This window comes from Tenrec ecaudatus, chromosome 6, assembly GCF_050624435.1.
Source record: "Tenrec ecaudatus isolate mTenEca1 chromosome 6, mTenEca1.hap1, whole genome shotgun sequence".
In the NCBI taxonomy this organism is placed as follows: Eukaryota; Metazoa; Chordata; class Mammalia; order Afrosoricida; family Tenrecidae; genus Tenrec; species Tenrec ecaudatus.
Window position 1 is genome coordinate 30575449 of NC_134535.1, and position 15616 is coordinate 30591064.

General features: G+C 42.4%; 1 protein-coding gene across 1 annotated transcript in view; it reads right to left on the reverse strand.

Moving 5' to 3' along the window:
• The window catches only part of CFAP54 (cilia and flagella associated protein 54), a 355855-nt gene that overhangs the window by 334713 nt on the left and 5526 nt on the right, over positions 1 to 15616 (reverse strand). The window contains exons 2-3 of the mRNA XM_075553212.1: positions 9250 to 9355; positions 1024 to 1167 (exon numbers count right to left, since the gene is read on the reverse strand). Of these exons, the coding sequence (XP_075409327.1) occupies positions 1024 to 1167; positions 9250 to 9355 (250 nt within the window). The remainder of the gene's footprint in view (positions 1 to 1023; positions 1168 to 9249; positions 9356 to 15616) is intronic.

Below are 15616 nucleotides of genomic sequence, written 5' to 3' on the forward strand. Positions count from 1 at the left end.
AGACGATTCTGACTCACACTGACTCTGTCTGTCTGCAACCGAACCAAGCACCGCCCCATCCTCCACCATCCTCACAATCACTGATGTGCTTGAGCCCGCTGTTGCAGCCACTGTGTCAGTCCATCCGGTTGAGGCCCTTCCTCTTTTACACTGACCCTCGACTTTACCAAGCATCATGTCCTTCTCCAGGGACTGCTCCCTCCTGACAGCATGTCCCCAGTACATGAGACAAAGTCCTGCCATCCTCACTTCCAAGGGGAAATCTGAATGTCCTTCTTCCAATACCGATTTGTTCACTCTCCCGGCAGAGGAAAACTCATTCCAGGCACACACGTTACAGAGGTACAGGGAGGCAGCTGCCGTCAAGTCAGCTCCAGCCCATGGCAAACTCGTGGAGAACAAAATTAAAATGCTTCCTGATCCTACGTTATCCTTACAAATTATGGCAATCTCACCCAGAGTCTTGTTCCCCTCCCTGGCCCTCCATTTCCCCAAACTTCAGGTCCTCCTCCACCAATTCTCCCACCAGACAACGTATCCAGGGCAAGAGAGGCAGACAACGTTCTCTTGTGGCTCATACGGATTTCACTGGACAATTCTGGGAAGTAGCCATCAGGCCTTTCTTCCTATTCTGTCATAGTCAGGAAGGCCTTGGGCAGTTAGTAATAAACCATGCTTTGAAGTCACACTGATAAGGGTCCTAACGCCAGCCCTGTACCTTGCTTCCAGAGGGCTGGTTACTTCATTGCTAATAACTTCCTCAGCTATACAACAGGCATAAAAGTGCCCACCTCTCAGAACTGTCGCCGGGCTGTGAGATGGTCAAACACGGTCTGTATGAAAGAGTATCTGCCACGGGAACTGCTCAATGAATCGACGGCAGCAATTAAAGTACTAAGCAACTTGTGACAGAGCTAGATGGTTCTTACACCAAGTGAATGGAAAGACATCTAGAAGCTGACAACAAAAGGGGACAGTGTCGTAAGTCGCAATAAAAGATTTTCACTGGTTCTTTCCTCTTACTGTCAGTCCAGCAGTTTCATCTCCCAGGCCTTTGGGGAAAAAGACGGTTTTGAATTGCGTCACACCCGCTTTGGACTCATCAACGTTGGCACTGAACTGCTGGAGGTATCTCCCGTAGCACTGCACAAGGGCCAATCTGTGTTCCTAAAATACAAAGCAGGCTTCATTAATGCTTCAAAACGTCTTTTGGCTGCTCAGGTATAGAGATGGTGGTCTTCCTAGCCTCGTTGATGGGTAGCACTGACACCACCACTAAGGCCATTTCCCAAGCACAGACAGTGGCAGACTGCACATGAAGGAGCTTCCTCCGTGCATTGCTTCTGCAGATCCTCCCCACAACAAGCCTTTCGTGAGATGGCACCGCCATGACAATATTCCCTGTGGCAATACCCAATATCCCCCAGTCCTAGTAATGAACCTACTCCACACCCCAAACCCGCTGCCATCCAGTGGATTCTTATCTACATGGACCCTGCAGGGCAGAGTCGAATCGCTCCATGGGGTTGCTTTATGGAAGGGGACAGCCTCATCTTTCTCCCAAGAATCAGCTGGTGGGCTTAAATCGACCACCTTTGGATGAACCCTTCAGCACTTAACCCACGGAGGCACCAGGGCTCCTCCCCACCTACTCACCCAGTCACTAATCTTGAGCTTTAAAATGTGCATGATACTCCAGCCTTCTCCCCTTCACCTGCAAACATTCGCTGAAACAGCAGCTGGCCAAGGTTAAGAAGACCTGGCCAGCCAGGATGCAGTAGAGCACTGACAAAATGGACAACCTTCCTCTAGTTTTTTTGGTTGTTTTTTTAAAATTAATTTTATTGGAGGCTCGTACAACTCTTTTTTTAATTAATCATTTTATTGGGGGCTCTTACAAATCTTATAACAATCCATCATTCAATAGTATTAAGCACCCTTGTACATATGTCACCATCAGCATTTCTAAAACATTTTCTTTCTACTTGAGTTCTCGGTATTAGCTCCCCTTTTGGGTTTATTCATCTTAACTTTGCATGTACAACTTCATATTTTGCTGTGTGTCATTTGGTTAGAAAATATTTTTAATCATTTTATTAGGGGCTCATACAACTCTTATCACAATCCATACATACATCCATTGTGTCAAGCACATTTGTACATATGTTGCCATCTTCCCCCACTATCGTGTCCCCAGTTCTACCATACAGATCCGAGCATGTACACTGGTACAGATAGAAACTCTCAACACATGGAATCCAGGACAGATGAACCTATCAGGAATAATAATGGGAGTAGTGATACCATACGATGGGGGCAAGGTAAGGGGAGAAGAGGGCGAAAGAGGGAACCAATCACAATGAACAATGTAACAACACCCCCCCACAACCACCAATCAGGCCGCAGGTGTCCTCAAACTATAGCCCCGCGGGCCACATGCGGCCCGCTGAGGACATTTATCCAGCCCGCTGGGTGTTTTTGCCCCCGTTTTTTTACTTCAAAATAAGATATGTTCAGTGTGCATAGGAGTTTGTTCATAGTTGTTGTGTTTTTTTTAACAGTGAACTGGCCCCCTGTTTTAAAAATGTGAGGACCTCTGAACCAGGGTAACGAATAAGGAAACAAGGATGAAGGGAGACAGTGGACGGTGTAATATATAAAAATTATAATTTATCAAGGTTTCATGAAGGTGGGGAGGGTAAAAAGAGGAGCTGATACCAAGGGTTCAAGTAAAAAGAAAATGTTTTGAAATGGTGATGGCAACCTGTGTACAAATGTGTATGGATTGTTGTAGGAGCTCTAAGAGCCCCCAATAAAATGATTTTTTTAAAAAAAAGATTGGTCTGTAGTGTTCTTAGTAGTTCTCATTTCTACTAGAGTTCCCACTAGGTCCCATGAGAGTCAGTTGCCTGCTTTCTATAATGCCCAAGGCATAGCCGGCTGGGCGAGTTCCTGATTGTCAGTCCACAGCCCTTTCTCAGCTTCCTTCCAGCAATGGTCCTCAGGGAAAGCAGGCGCCCTGGGAGCGGATGATGGGTCCATAGTTACCCACCCAACCTCTTGGAAGCCATCTGGGTCAAATGCAGTGTGGTTTGCATTTCTGATGACTGTTTTACTCCCTAAATAATTCTGAATCGTTGAATCTTCTCCATTCTTGTTAGGTTTCTCAGGTGAGAAATACTTCACTCCTTGGCTTTGCACGAGAAAGAAATTCACACTGAAGCCTGGTTGGTGATCAAAGTGGGGTTTGTTTGTTTTTTATAAAGGGTCGAATTCTCAGGTTTTACAGTCACTGAACACGGGACTGCACCCCCACATGTGGCGACCTAAGTCCCAAGAGAGAGACTGCGGCATGGCCCTGCCAAAAGCCGAGAAGCAGCCAGAAAAGAAGGGCTGAGGTCTCCAGGCTCCGGCTTCTTAGGGCCTTCCACTGGGAGGTCAATGGTACTGGTTAACTTCTTTGGCTGAATTAAGCCCACCTGGCCTAGATTGAGCCCATCCAGGTGTACTGCCTTCCTGGTTCAAGAGCCTAAATTTGGAGGATGCTCAGTAGATACTCCTGGTCCCTGTTCTGCTACCTAACATTCTCACTTGATACATATAATGAACTTAAGTGGAGGTTCAAAATAAGAATATTCCAAAGGATGACCTTGACTATCTTAGTAAATTAATTTTTTAAAGGGTTCTAGAAGCCCAAGTAATGCCCAGGTTTATTTTCAGGATCATACACACTTACAGGGGCACCACCATCTTCTCCTTTCCCATCATTGAAAAGTAGGTATAATTTTTCTTTGTGCCTCCTAAGTTTAAATATCTAGTATCTGGGTCTTTCCCTTCCGAGTGTCTTAGACATTCCCCATAACCCATCACCAATTGGCTTTATCAACTTCTAACACTCTTTCCTGTATCTTCCCTCCGCCATTATCTCTTCCATCCACCTGGCTACTCTTCAAACAACCCCAAACCCTGCTGCGCACCCCCAGCTTCTCCATGAGAACCACAGCAATGCAAATGAGAACCTCTTCTGACTCCTCACAGAGCTGTTATTCCACTTCACAGGAATATAAACTGACCAACTGCTTCTCACTGGACTTTGCTTTTCTAACCTGCTTCCATGTGCGCGTCTAAGAACCATAGGGCAAGCACAAGAGGCTGGGGTGTTTTCTCGAATATCGGCCGCAGAAAAATGGATTTCAGTTCTTCATCCTAAAAGTTCCTTCACTACTTATCCTTTACTTGGTAAACGTCCTGTTAGGTAGCTGGAGGCAGAAACCAGTTGTCCCTCCACATGCAAGGTCCCCCTCCACCCACCTCCCCAAAGTTAGAAGCAGATAAAGGCTAGAGGGCATGTGCAAATTCAGGCCCCTGAGCCAGGAAGCCAGTACACCTGGGTAGGACCCAATCTAGGCCAAGTCGGTTTCATTCAGCCTATGGGGAAAGCCAGTACCGTTGACCACGCCTCCCAGTGGAGGGCCCTGAAAAGCCAGAATCTTTTCCAGCAGCAACTCAGCCTGGCTGCAGTTTCTGTGACCTCAGGTCGCTATGTGTGGGTGTGAAGTGCCCTGAGGGCGCCTGTGTACAACCTGAAACTTCTCTCCTTTATAAAATTCACTTGGATCACAAACCAGGCTTCTGCAAGGACCCAGGTATTTCCCACCTGAGGAATCTCCCAGACCAGACCAGAAAGATAGAGGCCCAGAAAACAGAAACAGGAGAAAACTGAAGCAGGGAAAGGAAAAGATGGAGGGGACATTGAACACTGCCCATATCCTGCCTGGAACTCCTTTAAATAAAACAATTCTGTATCCAGGATCCGAGACGTGCCAAACATTCTCTTTAACTTGGGATAGTTTGGGCCCAGGCCAGAGTTAATGGGTAGATCCCACCTTATCATTAACTGGAAACCCCGCCAGCCACAGTATGTTCTTATCAAACCAAGTCCAGGAGTCCATGGCCGTCTAAGAACCTGGACACTGCTAGGGAACTGACTGTAGGGCACAAACTCCATTGGGAACACAGGACAGAGCAAGAGGCAAGACATCTCTGGAAGGATGGCTACACTCATAAGCCGTCATTAAAACAAGGGTTCTGGGAACCAGACAACAAAGCAGAAAGGCCAGAAGCTCTGGGGGCTGTCCTCCCCCCTGCCCCCCAGGCAAGGCCAGCTCTGTGAAAAACAACAGGAAGTGGTGCCTGGGCTCCTTTGTATAAGGTAGGAACATGATGACTCAGCATTTCCTGTTGTGCATTTACCACACCCTCCGTGCACCAGACCTGCCCTCCTGCCCATCCCCAGCCAGCTGACTTCCCGCTCAGGAATCTCTCACCTCTTCGGTACTCCAACCACAAAGCTAAAATGCAAACACTGGAGACATTTTAGATATCCCTTTTAGATATACATTAGACATTTTAGACATCCCTTTGTTTTCTAAGAATAAACATCAGGACATATGAAATAGGAATGATGTCACAGAGTTAATTAAGCCCCCCACTGTGGTTACACCTGTGGGTTTAATTCCATTTGAAAATAGGTTGTCTTTGTACTGTTAAGAAGGCAGGGTTGGTGGAGGGTGCACTTTGAGTCAATCTATTTTGAGATAGAAAAGCGATTACACAAGCAAGCGAAGAAGAAATGAGGGATGGGAGATGCCACGTCCTTTGAAGACTGCTCCAGAGCAGAAGCTCAGGAGAACTAAGGGCCTTCCTCCAGAACCAACAGGGAGAGAAAGCCTTCCCCTAGAGCTAGAATCCTGAATGCAGACGCCGAGCCTCCTAAACCAGACAGTAAAATTATTCGCTAAAGCCGTCTCTTGTGGTCTTCCTGTGACAGCAGCACTGGGCAATTCGAACAGAATTTGGTACCGGATGAGTGGGATGCCGCTCTAACCAATGTGGAAGCGGTTTGGGAATTGGACAATGAATAGAGGTTAGAAGAATTTTAAGGTGCCTAATAGTAACAGCCTAATTTACCCTGAACAGAGTGTTCATAGAATTATAAATACCAAACACAATTCTGATGAGAGGTCAAAAGGAAGTGAAGAAAGCTCTAAAGACAGTCTCTATTCTCTTAGAGAATCCATGTGGTGCCGGCCACAAAATATGCTAGCAACGGGACAGTGACGGTACTTCTAGTGAGCCTTGAGAAGAAAATGTTGAACATGTAATTCGATAATGGAGAGAGGAAGGTATTTTTGTTTGCTGCAATGGCAATGAACTTGCTGATTTATGTTCAAATGTTTGATGAAAGAAGTTACAGGTGATAAACACATTTGACTGAGATTTCTAAGCAAGACCTTAAAGGGGCCATGTGTTTTCTCCTTGCCACTTCCAGTAACATTCCAGAGAGAAATGGACATAAAATGAAAACAGAAGTTAAGGATTTGGGAAATTCTATTGTACAAACTAAAGCCACGCTTCCTTGAATATTCCCAAGGACATGCCTACACAATCTTTTGCTAAAGAAATTAAGCCGGTAACTGTTGATCATCAGAAAGCCTATCAATTCAGGAGAAAGAACGAAAAGGACGAAGATGCATGATTCTTGGAAGTCATGAAACAACCAAAACTGCTACATCGATTGTCCTCCAAGTAAAGAACAGGATCTTCCTCGGCGCAGCAGCTCAGCGACCAGTGGGTTGGGAGACGTCCGGGAAGCAGAGCCTGGGTTTCCAAGGGCAGGGCCGCAGTCTCCTGGACGGCAATGGGAAAGCTGTCATAGGTTTTAGTCGGAGCTTTGCAAGCTCAGTTCCAGAGTGAGGGCTTATCATGACGGTAGAAGGCCGGTGTTACCACCCAAAACTGAGCTGGTGTGGGACTTCCATTCCAGGGACAAATTAAGGCTCGTGACGGCATCAAAGCCTGATAATCTGGGGTGCCCCTTGCTCCACTTACTACTCACCCATTGGAACATTCTATAGATGCATACAGCATCTGGGCTTCCAAGACTGGAGGTCCTCACAGGAACATAAAGCCTCCTCTTTCTCTTGTGGAGCAGCTGGTGGATTCGAACAGTTGACTTTGTAGTTAGCAGCCCCGTGCTTAACCTGCTGTGGCGTCAAGACCACTCGGTGGAGCTGGCATCGGCTTTCCCTTATGTCCTATCTGCTTGGCATCGAAGGGCCTTTGCTTTGGACAGCAGGTGCCTCTGTTTTGGTGGTGCCTAGGCACATGCTAGGAGCTCTAGTGGTGCAGTGGTCACACGTTGGGCTGCTAGCCACAAGGTCAGCAGTTCAAAACTGCCACTCGGGAGAAAGACAAGACTTTTTGTTCTCGAACAGTTCCACTCTCAGAAATCCACAAGCACAGTGCTATCTTGTCTTACGGGGTTACTATGAGTCAGAATTGACTCGATGGCTTGTAGTTTTGGAGAGGCACAAGCTTACTGGGTAACCAACCCCTAGCCATGCCCAAGGGGAAGGAGAAAGGGACCTGCTGAAGACAAGGGGATGAGGTAACCACCCAGATGGTCTATGAGCACAGAGTCACCCAGAGCCACATGAGCAGAGCTGCTGTTCCTACAGGCCCAGAAGGCCCTGAAGCCCTGGGTTATGGACTTCCACTAGTCTCCAGAGGCCATTGCCAACACCTGGAGCCTAGAGGGCTGGGCCGTTGCCCACGGGGTCTCAGCAAACAGAGGCTTATGTTCAAGTTTGAGCGCTAAGGTGATCCTTGCTGTTGGGTTTGGAACTAGCTTGGTGCCCGTTATCCCTTCTTTCTGGTTTCTCCCGTCTGGAAAGGAAATACCCACTTTCCTGCTGTGCTCCCGTTGCACATCGGAAACAGATCACCTGCATTCCAGACTTCCCAGGGTCATGAACGAAGAGGAATTTTGCCCCAGGATGAAATTCAACTAAAGCGTCATCCATATTTGATTTAGATGCTTCTGAAGATGAGATTTTGGACTTGGAGTTGATTTATGTGTGCTCAGATGAATAAACTGTGTATGTGGCGAGGACATGAGCTGAAGAGAGGGCATCTAAGGGTGCGAGGTTATGGACTGAATTATGTCTCTCAGAAATGTATGTGGTAAATCCTAACCTCTGTGCCTGTGGTTATAATCCCATTTGGACTAGGGTTGTCTTTGTTATGTTAATGAGCTAAGTTTGGTGTCAGGTATATCACGAGTCCATCTCTCCCTATTTTAACAGATTTATTGACATAATTCGCATATCATACAATTCAGTAGCTCAATCCTATTACAAAGAATTGCGCAATCAGTACCACAATCAACTTTAGAACAGTTTCTTCTTTTTTGTATTCCTTGTTATTAGCTGTCTGTTTCCCCTCCACACACACACACACACATCCTCTCCTGCCACACCCCTAAGGAACTACTAATCCAGTTACTGTTTTTATAGATTTGTCTATGCTGGATTTCATCAACACAAAAACATACCAAAACAACAACAGCAAAAAACTTCAATCACAAAGAAAGCCGAAAATATGAAAGCTTAGAACAAATTTAAAATGAGTCCAAAGGGAGATCAAATGATAAGGTGTTAACATTTTAACCTCACTCAAACCAAACTCACTGCCATCGAGCTGATAGCGACTCCTAGCGGCCCTGCTGGACGGGGTTGTAGCTCTTTACTCCTGAGGAAGGCTGGTGATTTCAAACTGCTGACCTTGCAATGAGCAGACTACTACTTAACCACTAAGCTACCAGGGCTCCATTGAAGACAACTATCGCTGCAAAAATCCACTTTTCAATGTACTCTGTCTGATAGCAACGCTATTCACCTCCCTGGTCAGAGGGATTTACCAGAGGCTTAAAAAGAAAGAAACAAGAACCTTCCTCCAAAGTTGATGGAGATAGAAAGCCTAGCCCTAGAGCCAACACCCTGATTTGAGGCCCCTAGCCTCCTCGAAGGAGCCGAGGTAGCACCGCGGGTAGAAGCCCTTGTAGTGTAATGAGTTACACGTTAGGCTGCTAATTGCAAGGCCAGCAGCTCAGAGTCGCCATCTGATCCATGAGAGAGAGATGAGGCTTTCTACTGGCGTAAAGATGTAAAGTCTAGGAAACGCACAGAGAAGAGCTGTCCTCTGTGCTCGGAGTCAGAACTGACTTGATGGCATTGCGGTTGGTCTTCTGGAGCCTCCCCAACAGCGAGAAAATAAAGTTGATGGTTAAAGCCATCCATTTGCTGTATTTCTATATAACTAAGGTGAATGCTAACTAACGAGCTGGGTAAGAAAATAATTAACCGAGTTGAGTTTCACTTTGGCTCTTTTTCCTCAGGAAGTACTTACTTTCAGCTGACAAAGGCTATCTCCAACCTGCAGAAGCTTCTTGTTGTAATAGGCAGCCGGCAGCCGGGGGGCGTATTTGGTCCAGATATTAAACAAAGAGGTGGCACTGGAAGAATCATAAAATAAAATGACATCTTCAAAGTCATCAGGAAATCTCAATTAATTAGGATGCAATCATTAAACTTTCCTGTGCTAAGTGTTTCATTGTTATGTCCAATTATTGACAATAAATATAATGGTATTTTAAAATATTGTCCCCTCTGTGCCAAGCACTGGTGGAAACATTTTATTTGCATTTCAATTTTCACAACAACTCTGAGATATCCCAGTTAAATAACTGATGAAACCGAGTCTCAGTGCATCCATGCTCTTAACTAGTCTGCATGGTGCCTCTCCAGCCTCTGGATTGTAAGCTCCCTGAGGGCAAAGAACGCAACTGTGTTATTCATTGTTATACACCCCCATCTCAAGGGTAGTGTGAACCTTTTCAGAGTACAAATAAACCAAGCCAAATCATTGTCACGGAGTCACTTCTGATTCATAGCAATCCTTATCTGAAATACTCCCTAAGGTTCCCACGGCTGTAAATCATTGCAGGAGCAGACAGCCTCATCTTTCTCTCTCAAAACAGCTGGTGGGTTTGAACTGTCAACCTGGAGGTCAGCAGCCCAATGCTTAAGCCACCACACTACCAGAGCTCCTTATTCAAGTAATTGATATTGAGTGATGCCGGAGGAAATAGGGCATGCCTGCCCTTCTTGGACTAATTAATAATTTATTTAGATAAGAAAATACATATATTTACCAAGTAGTACTTAACAACTCAAATAAATAGGGTGACATATGCAGACCATAGAATTTCGAAAAGATCATTTTAGGGCTTTTTTTTTAGCTGTTTCACTTTTATTTGCCATTTGTGAATGACAGCATATTAGAATAAATAGAAACTATGAAATTCATAATGCTAGACTCTTTAAATTATGGAGATGAAATAATTAACTCTTCCAAACTGTGCTGATGAGATCACCATGACTAGGTTTGTTAGAAAACTGCCAGCTTTGTTCAAGCAATAAAAATTAAAGAATAAGAAGAGTTGGGTTTTTTTTTTAAGTTTTTAAATCATTTTATTGGGGCTCTTACAGATCTTATAACAGTCCATACATCAATTATATCAAGCACACTTGTACATATGTTGCCATCATTATTTTTTAAATATTTTCTATTTGAGCCCTTGATATCAGCTCCTCTTTATTTCTCTCCCTCCCTCATGAACCATTGATAAATTATGTATGATTATTATTTTCATATCTTACACAGTCCACTAACAATTAATTCCTAAAGATAGTGGGGGAAAACTACATATAAAGTTCAATATATTATGCTTTATATAATATCTTTTTGTAAACCTATAATATTGGGATGAGGGAATCAGGGATCATGAGAAAAAAACATATATATACACACACACACATTTTTAACATGCTAAAATACATACAAAATGAATTTTATTATTTGAATAACTTAAAAGTACAAAATTCAGTGGCATTAGTTATATTCACAATATCCAACAATTACCAATACTTGTTTCCAAAACTTTCTCAATACACCAAACAGAAACGTCATACCCCAGTAAGCAGGGACTCTTCATTCTCATCTTTCTCTAATCCTTGGAAACCACAAATCTACTTTCTGTCTGTAGGTATTTGCCTATTCTAGACATGACATGTACATGAAGGGTGGATTACATAAAAGTTATCCTTTGTGTCTGGCTTCCTTCATTTAACATGTTTCCAATGTTCCTCCAAATTGGTAGCATGCATTAGAACTTAATTCCTCTGAATGGTTATATGATCATCCATTACAGACAACAGATCCTCAATGCATTGGTCAGCTTAACAGAAATGAGTAACTTTTGTCCTTGGGTTGATATCAAAATGTCTTTCTTAATTGTTATTCTCTCATCTTCTAAATCCAAATTAGCAGGCATTTCTAGGGCCTAGAATCCAGAGTAGCAGCCAAATCAAACTGCTGTTTAAGAGCTGACCACTTTCAGAAAAGACAGTGAGAGGTTCCTTGGGACCCCTCTCCATTCCTCCCAGGACCTGACCGCTGCTCCAGCCCTTCCAGGCTGGCCTCAGAGTGCCGGCCCTGGCTGGGGGGGGGGGGGGGGGCCTCAGCCCTCCATCCTCTAGTCAGTGTACCCATCTGTCCAACCATCTGCTCCTGGCTGCGTAACCCGACCTGGCATGGCTTCAGGGAGCCAGCAGGGAGGGGATGGGGGAGGGAGCAAGCAGATTCCAAGTGAACCCAAGATCGGGTGAGGTACACATTAGGAATAGCTTACATAATGATCAAATGAGGAAAAATAATAATATTCACTATATGAAGAGGTACTCCCCCAAATGGGATTTTTCCCCTCCAAAAGCTGTGTATTTGTGGCAGTTATATAATCTCTTGTCAACAGAAAGATTTCTCCCAAGTTGTCTCCCCAAAATATATGCCAAATCCAAGACGCTGCTTGCTACACATGGTAAATGACTGTACACTAGGTCATAGAATGTAGGTCAGAGGTTAGTCTCCTTAAGGGTTTCTATAGCAACCAGACTGGATAGTCTGACTAAGTAGGACTCACTACCTTCTGACATTGCTCCCTCGAAGGAGTGCCCAAAGGCAAGCTCCGGACCACTCAAGGATGACTAAGCTTGAGCTACTATATTGAGTCTAGGGTCCACCCATCTTGCCACATCTGTACCCCTAATCCCTCCCTGTACTATTGCGTGTCCACCTCTAGGTCACCCCCTGCTATTGCTCATATTGCCTGTTACAAGCCCTTCTCATGATGTACATTGTTATCTGCAATCAGAGGGCTTGCATGCCCCAAAGATACATAAACTTTGGTTAGAAATAGCACCTCACGAGAGCTCTCTCCTGTCTTCTTGTCCCCCACCTCCACATGTGCCACCAAGAGGAGCTGAGGTGTGTCTGACTTCTTTATTCTACTCTCTCCTATCGCTCTTACTCTCTATGACTTTATTATAATCTTTATATATCTAACTGGACAATTGCGCTTACTGAACCCGTGATTAGTTGTGGGGGACTAGCTACCCCCACAAATGGCACTCATCACATGGCAGTAGGAAGATAACTCTTTTGAGTTATAACCCATGTAACAATTGTACAGCCCCGCTGGACCATAGTGTGAATCGGGAAATTGTGTGAAGTGAGGATTTGGAGTGGGGATTAGATAAGGTGACCATCTGGAGAGGTCAGATGCTTACATGCATCTTCCCTGAAGGCAGTCGCTGCCAGACTGCTGGCTCACCCCACCACAAGGGTTGCCCCACTCCCTGCTGCTGGAGACTATGGATTACTTCTCCCTGAAGCTTGCCACCATTAGCTTGGTTCCTGTAGGTGGGGTTTACACTCTGCTGATAATTTTTCCTGTGGAGATCCAGAGAACAGGTCAAATCTAGGATCCGCCCATCTTGTCACATGTATACCCTCCCCCCAATCCCTCCTCTTCCTATTGTGTGTGTATGTCCCTAGACCACCCCCTCTCGTTGCTGTATAACCTATAGTGCAACCCCTTCCTGTGACGCATGTCTACCTGTAATTAGTGGGCTTGCACACCCCCAAAGGTATATAGACCTGGGTTAGCAATAAAGATCTCTCTCTTCTCTCTTCCCCCTGCCCTCTCTCCCCCCTCTCCTTTCCTGTCTTCTCTCCCCTGTTTCCCTTTCCCCTGTCCTCCTTCCCTTCCCCCTCTCTCCACGTGGACCACCAAGCGGGGCTGAGGTGAACAATGCTACCGGTTTGGGCGGGACTGTACCAATTTTTAATAATTTGTCCCACGGTGTTTTAAAAAAGTCCCAATTTTTGGAAAGAATGCACGACAAGCTAGGGAATGGCGGGAGAACGGGAAGGGAATATATGGTTTTTGGCTGCCATGTGGCTATTTCTCCAGGATATGAGTTTTATATTATTTTTGTTAATTTTATAATGTTAAACTTTAATAATAACAAATAATTGTTGAGAACTGATTATAGAGAACTGCTTATCAAAATTCACATTGTTGATCAGTTGTTAGAATTCGACCACCATTGTTTGGACTTAATGGACAATGGCACTTTTTGGCATTGGCAATGACGACGAAAACAATTTATAACTGTCTCAGATGATACACATCATACTGCGTGCTAGTGCTAGTTAAACAAGTGATGTCAACAAATCAGCTATTCAGATCATTTAGGTAAGTAATGTATTTATTTCATAAATACATAAATTTTCTTGAATTTAGCAGACAGTACTCATATTATTTATATTTTATAGTGGCAGCAAAAAGTTTAGCACCGGCCTTGAAAGTGACACTTATGACTTACGTTATGGCAAACTCAGAGAAAAAAATAATACAAGTTAGTATTGTTATTATTTAGAAAGAAATATAGGATTAAAATTAAAATTTTAAAATATAGTTACTTTATAACAATCAAATTAATTTAATTTATAAACTAACAATAAAGTATTTTCATGTAATTATGTACCTACTTGCTATGTTTTTAAACAATATGTATATAATAACTTATAATTTTAAATGATTTTTTAAAAGATTTTTAACATAATGAGTAAGAAAAGAGGATGCAAATTCAACGATGATCTAAGAAGTGAATTTCCTTTATTAAAAAAAACAAAAGTGATTACATGGTAAAATGTGAGAAATGTAATGGTGAATTTTCTATTTCACACGGCTGGAAGAATGATATTTCAAAGCACTTGGAGACACAGAAACATAAAAGATATTTAAATACTGCTTCATCTTTCTCCACAATACAGGAATTTTTTTTGGAAAACAACTTATGGAGATGAAGAAAAGAAATTAGCATTAGCAAAAGAACTTATGTCTTTTCATGCTATTAATCACAATCATTCCTTCAGATCTATGGACTGTAGATCACAAGTTGTCAAAAAGGTAATCAACAAAAATTTGCCTGTGCTAGAACAAAATCCAAGGCAATTGTGTGTAATGTGCTTTCCCCATATGCATTTTAAAAATTAAACAAAAATATAGAAAAAATAATTTTATATCCATATATTCCGATGCATCTAATCATAAGGATATAAAGTTATTTCCAACCATTATTAGATTTTTTGATTCAGAAACTGGAATAAAAAGTAGAATTTTAGATTTTGTTTCTGTGCCCAGTGAAATTTCTGAAATAATTTTCAGTTCCATTATTAATATTTTGGAAAAAAACAATTTAAAACATAAAATGATTGCATATTGTGCACACAACACGAACGTAAAATTTGGAGGAAAAGAGAGAAGAGGTAAAAATAAAATTTTTTATAAATTAAAAACCTTAATCAAAACATTATTGATGTTGGTTGTGCAGCACACATAATATATAACACCATTAAAACAGCTGCTGATTTGTTGCCCATAGATGTGAAAAATATTGTTATTAAAATATATTCTTAGGTGAATATTACAAACACCAATGTTCTTATAAAACCAACCTTGACAGTGTAAAAAATATATATATATTCTTATTTCTATATATACACTGTGCGTGTTGAAATGCTTAAAGAATTTTGTGAAACTGCATAAGTCGAATATCAGAAAATACTTGGGTACAGTAAAACGCACTGGTTAGCTCTTTTGCCAGCTGTCGAAAGAATTTTTAAAATATACAATCCTTTGAAATCCTACTATATATCACAGGATAGATGTCCTAGAATTTTAGAAGAACTTTTTGAAAAAGAATCTTCAAAAATTTGGCTAGAGTTTGTACACAATCAAGCATCTCTTTTTCAAAATACTATAAAATTTATTGAAGGTGACAAAATTTCGGTAATCGAAGTAGCAAATGAAGTTAATAATTTAAAATTTCAGTGCCAAGAGTGGTTAGAAAATAATTTTCTTCCGTTAACTATCCGTAATAGTATAAGCCAGCTAGAAGAACAAGGTTCAATAAATCGTGCAGATATCATGAATCATGTTAAAAAGTTCTATAGTAACTGCATAGATTATTTACAAGAAAGGATGGTACATTACAATGATATGGAACATTTTCATTGGGTTACATTAAAACAAGAACTTAATTGGAATGGTGTGCAAAAATCATTCGATCATATTACTCAAAATTTCTCATATAGTAATCTTTTTGAAAATGATCTTTTTAATGAGGTATCATTATTAAAAAATATATTGATAAGGAAAAGGTTAAATCTTGGGCATCAGCAAAAATCACAATAGAGAACAAATGATTAGAAATATTTCATCATTTTGAAACAAACCATGTTCCACACAATAATGCACTAAAAATTGTGGAATAGACGCTGTCCTTACCAGGAACTAATACTGAGACTG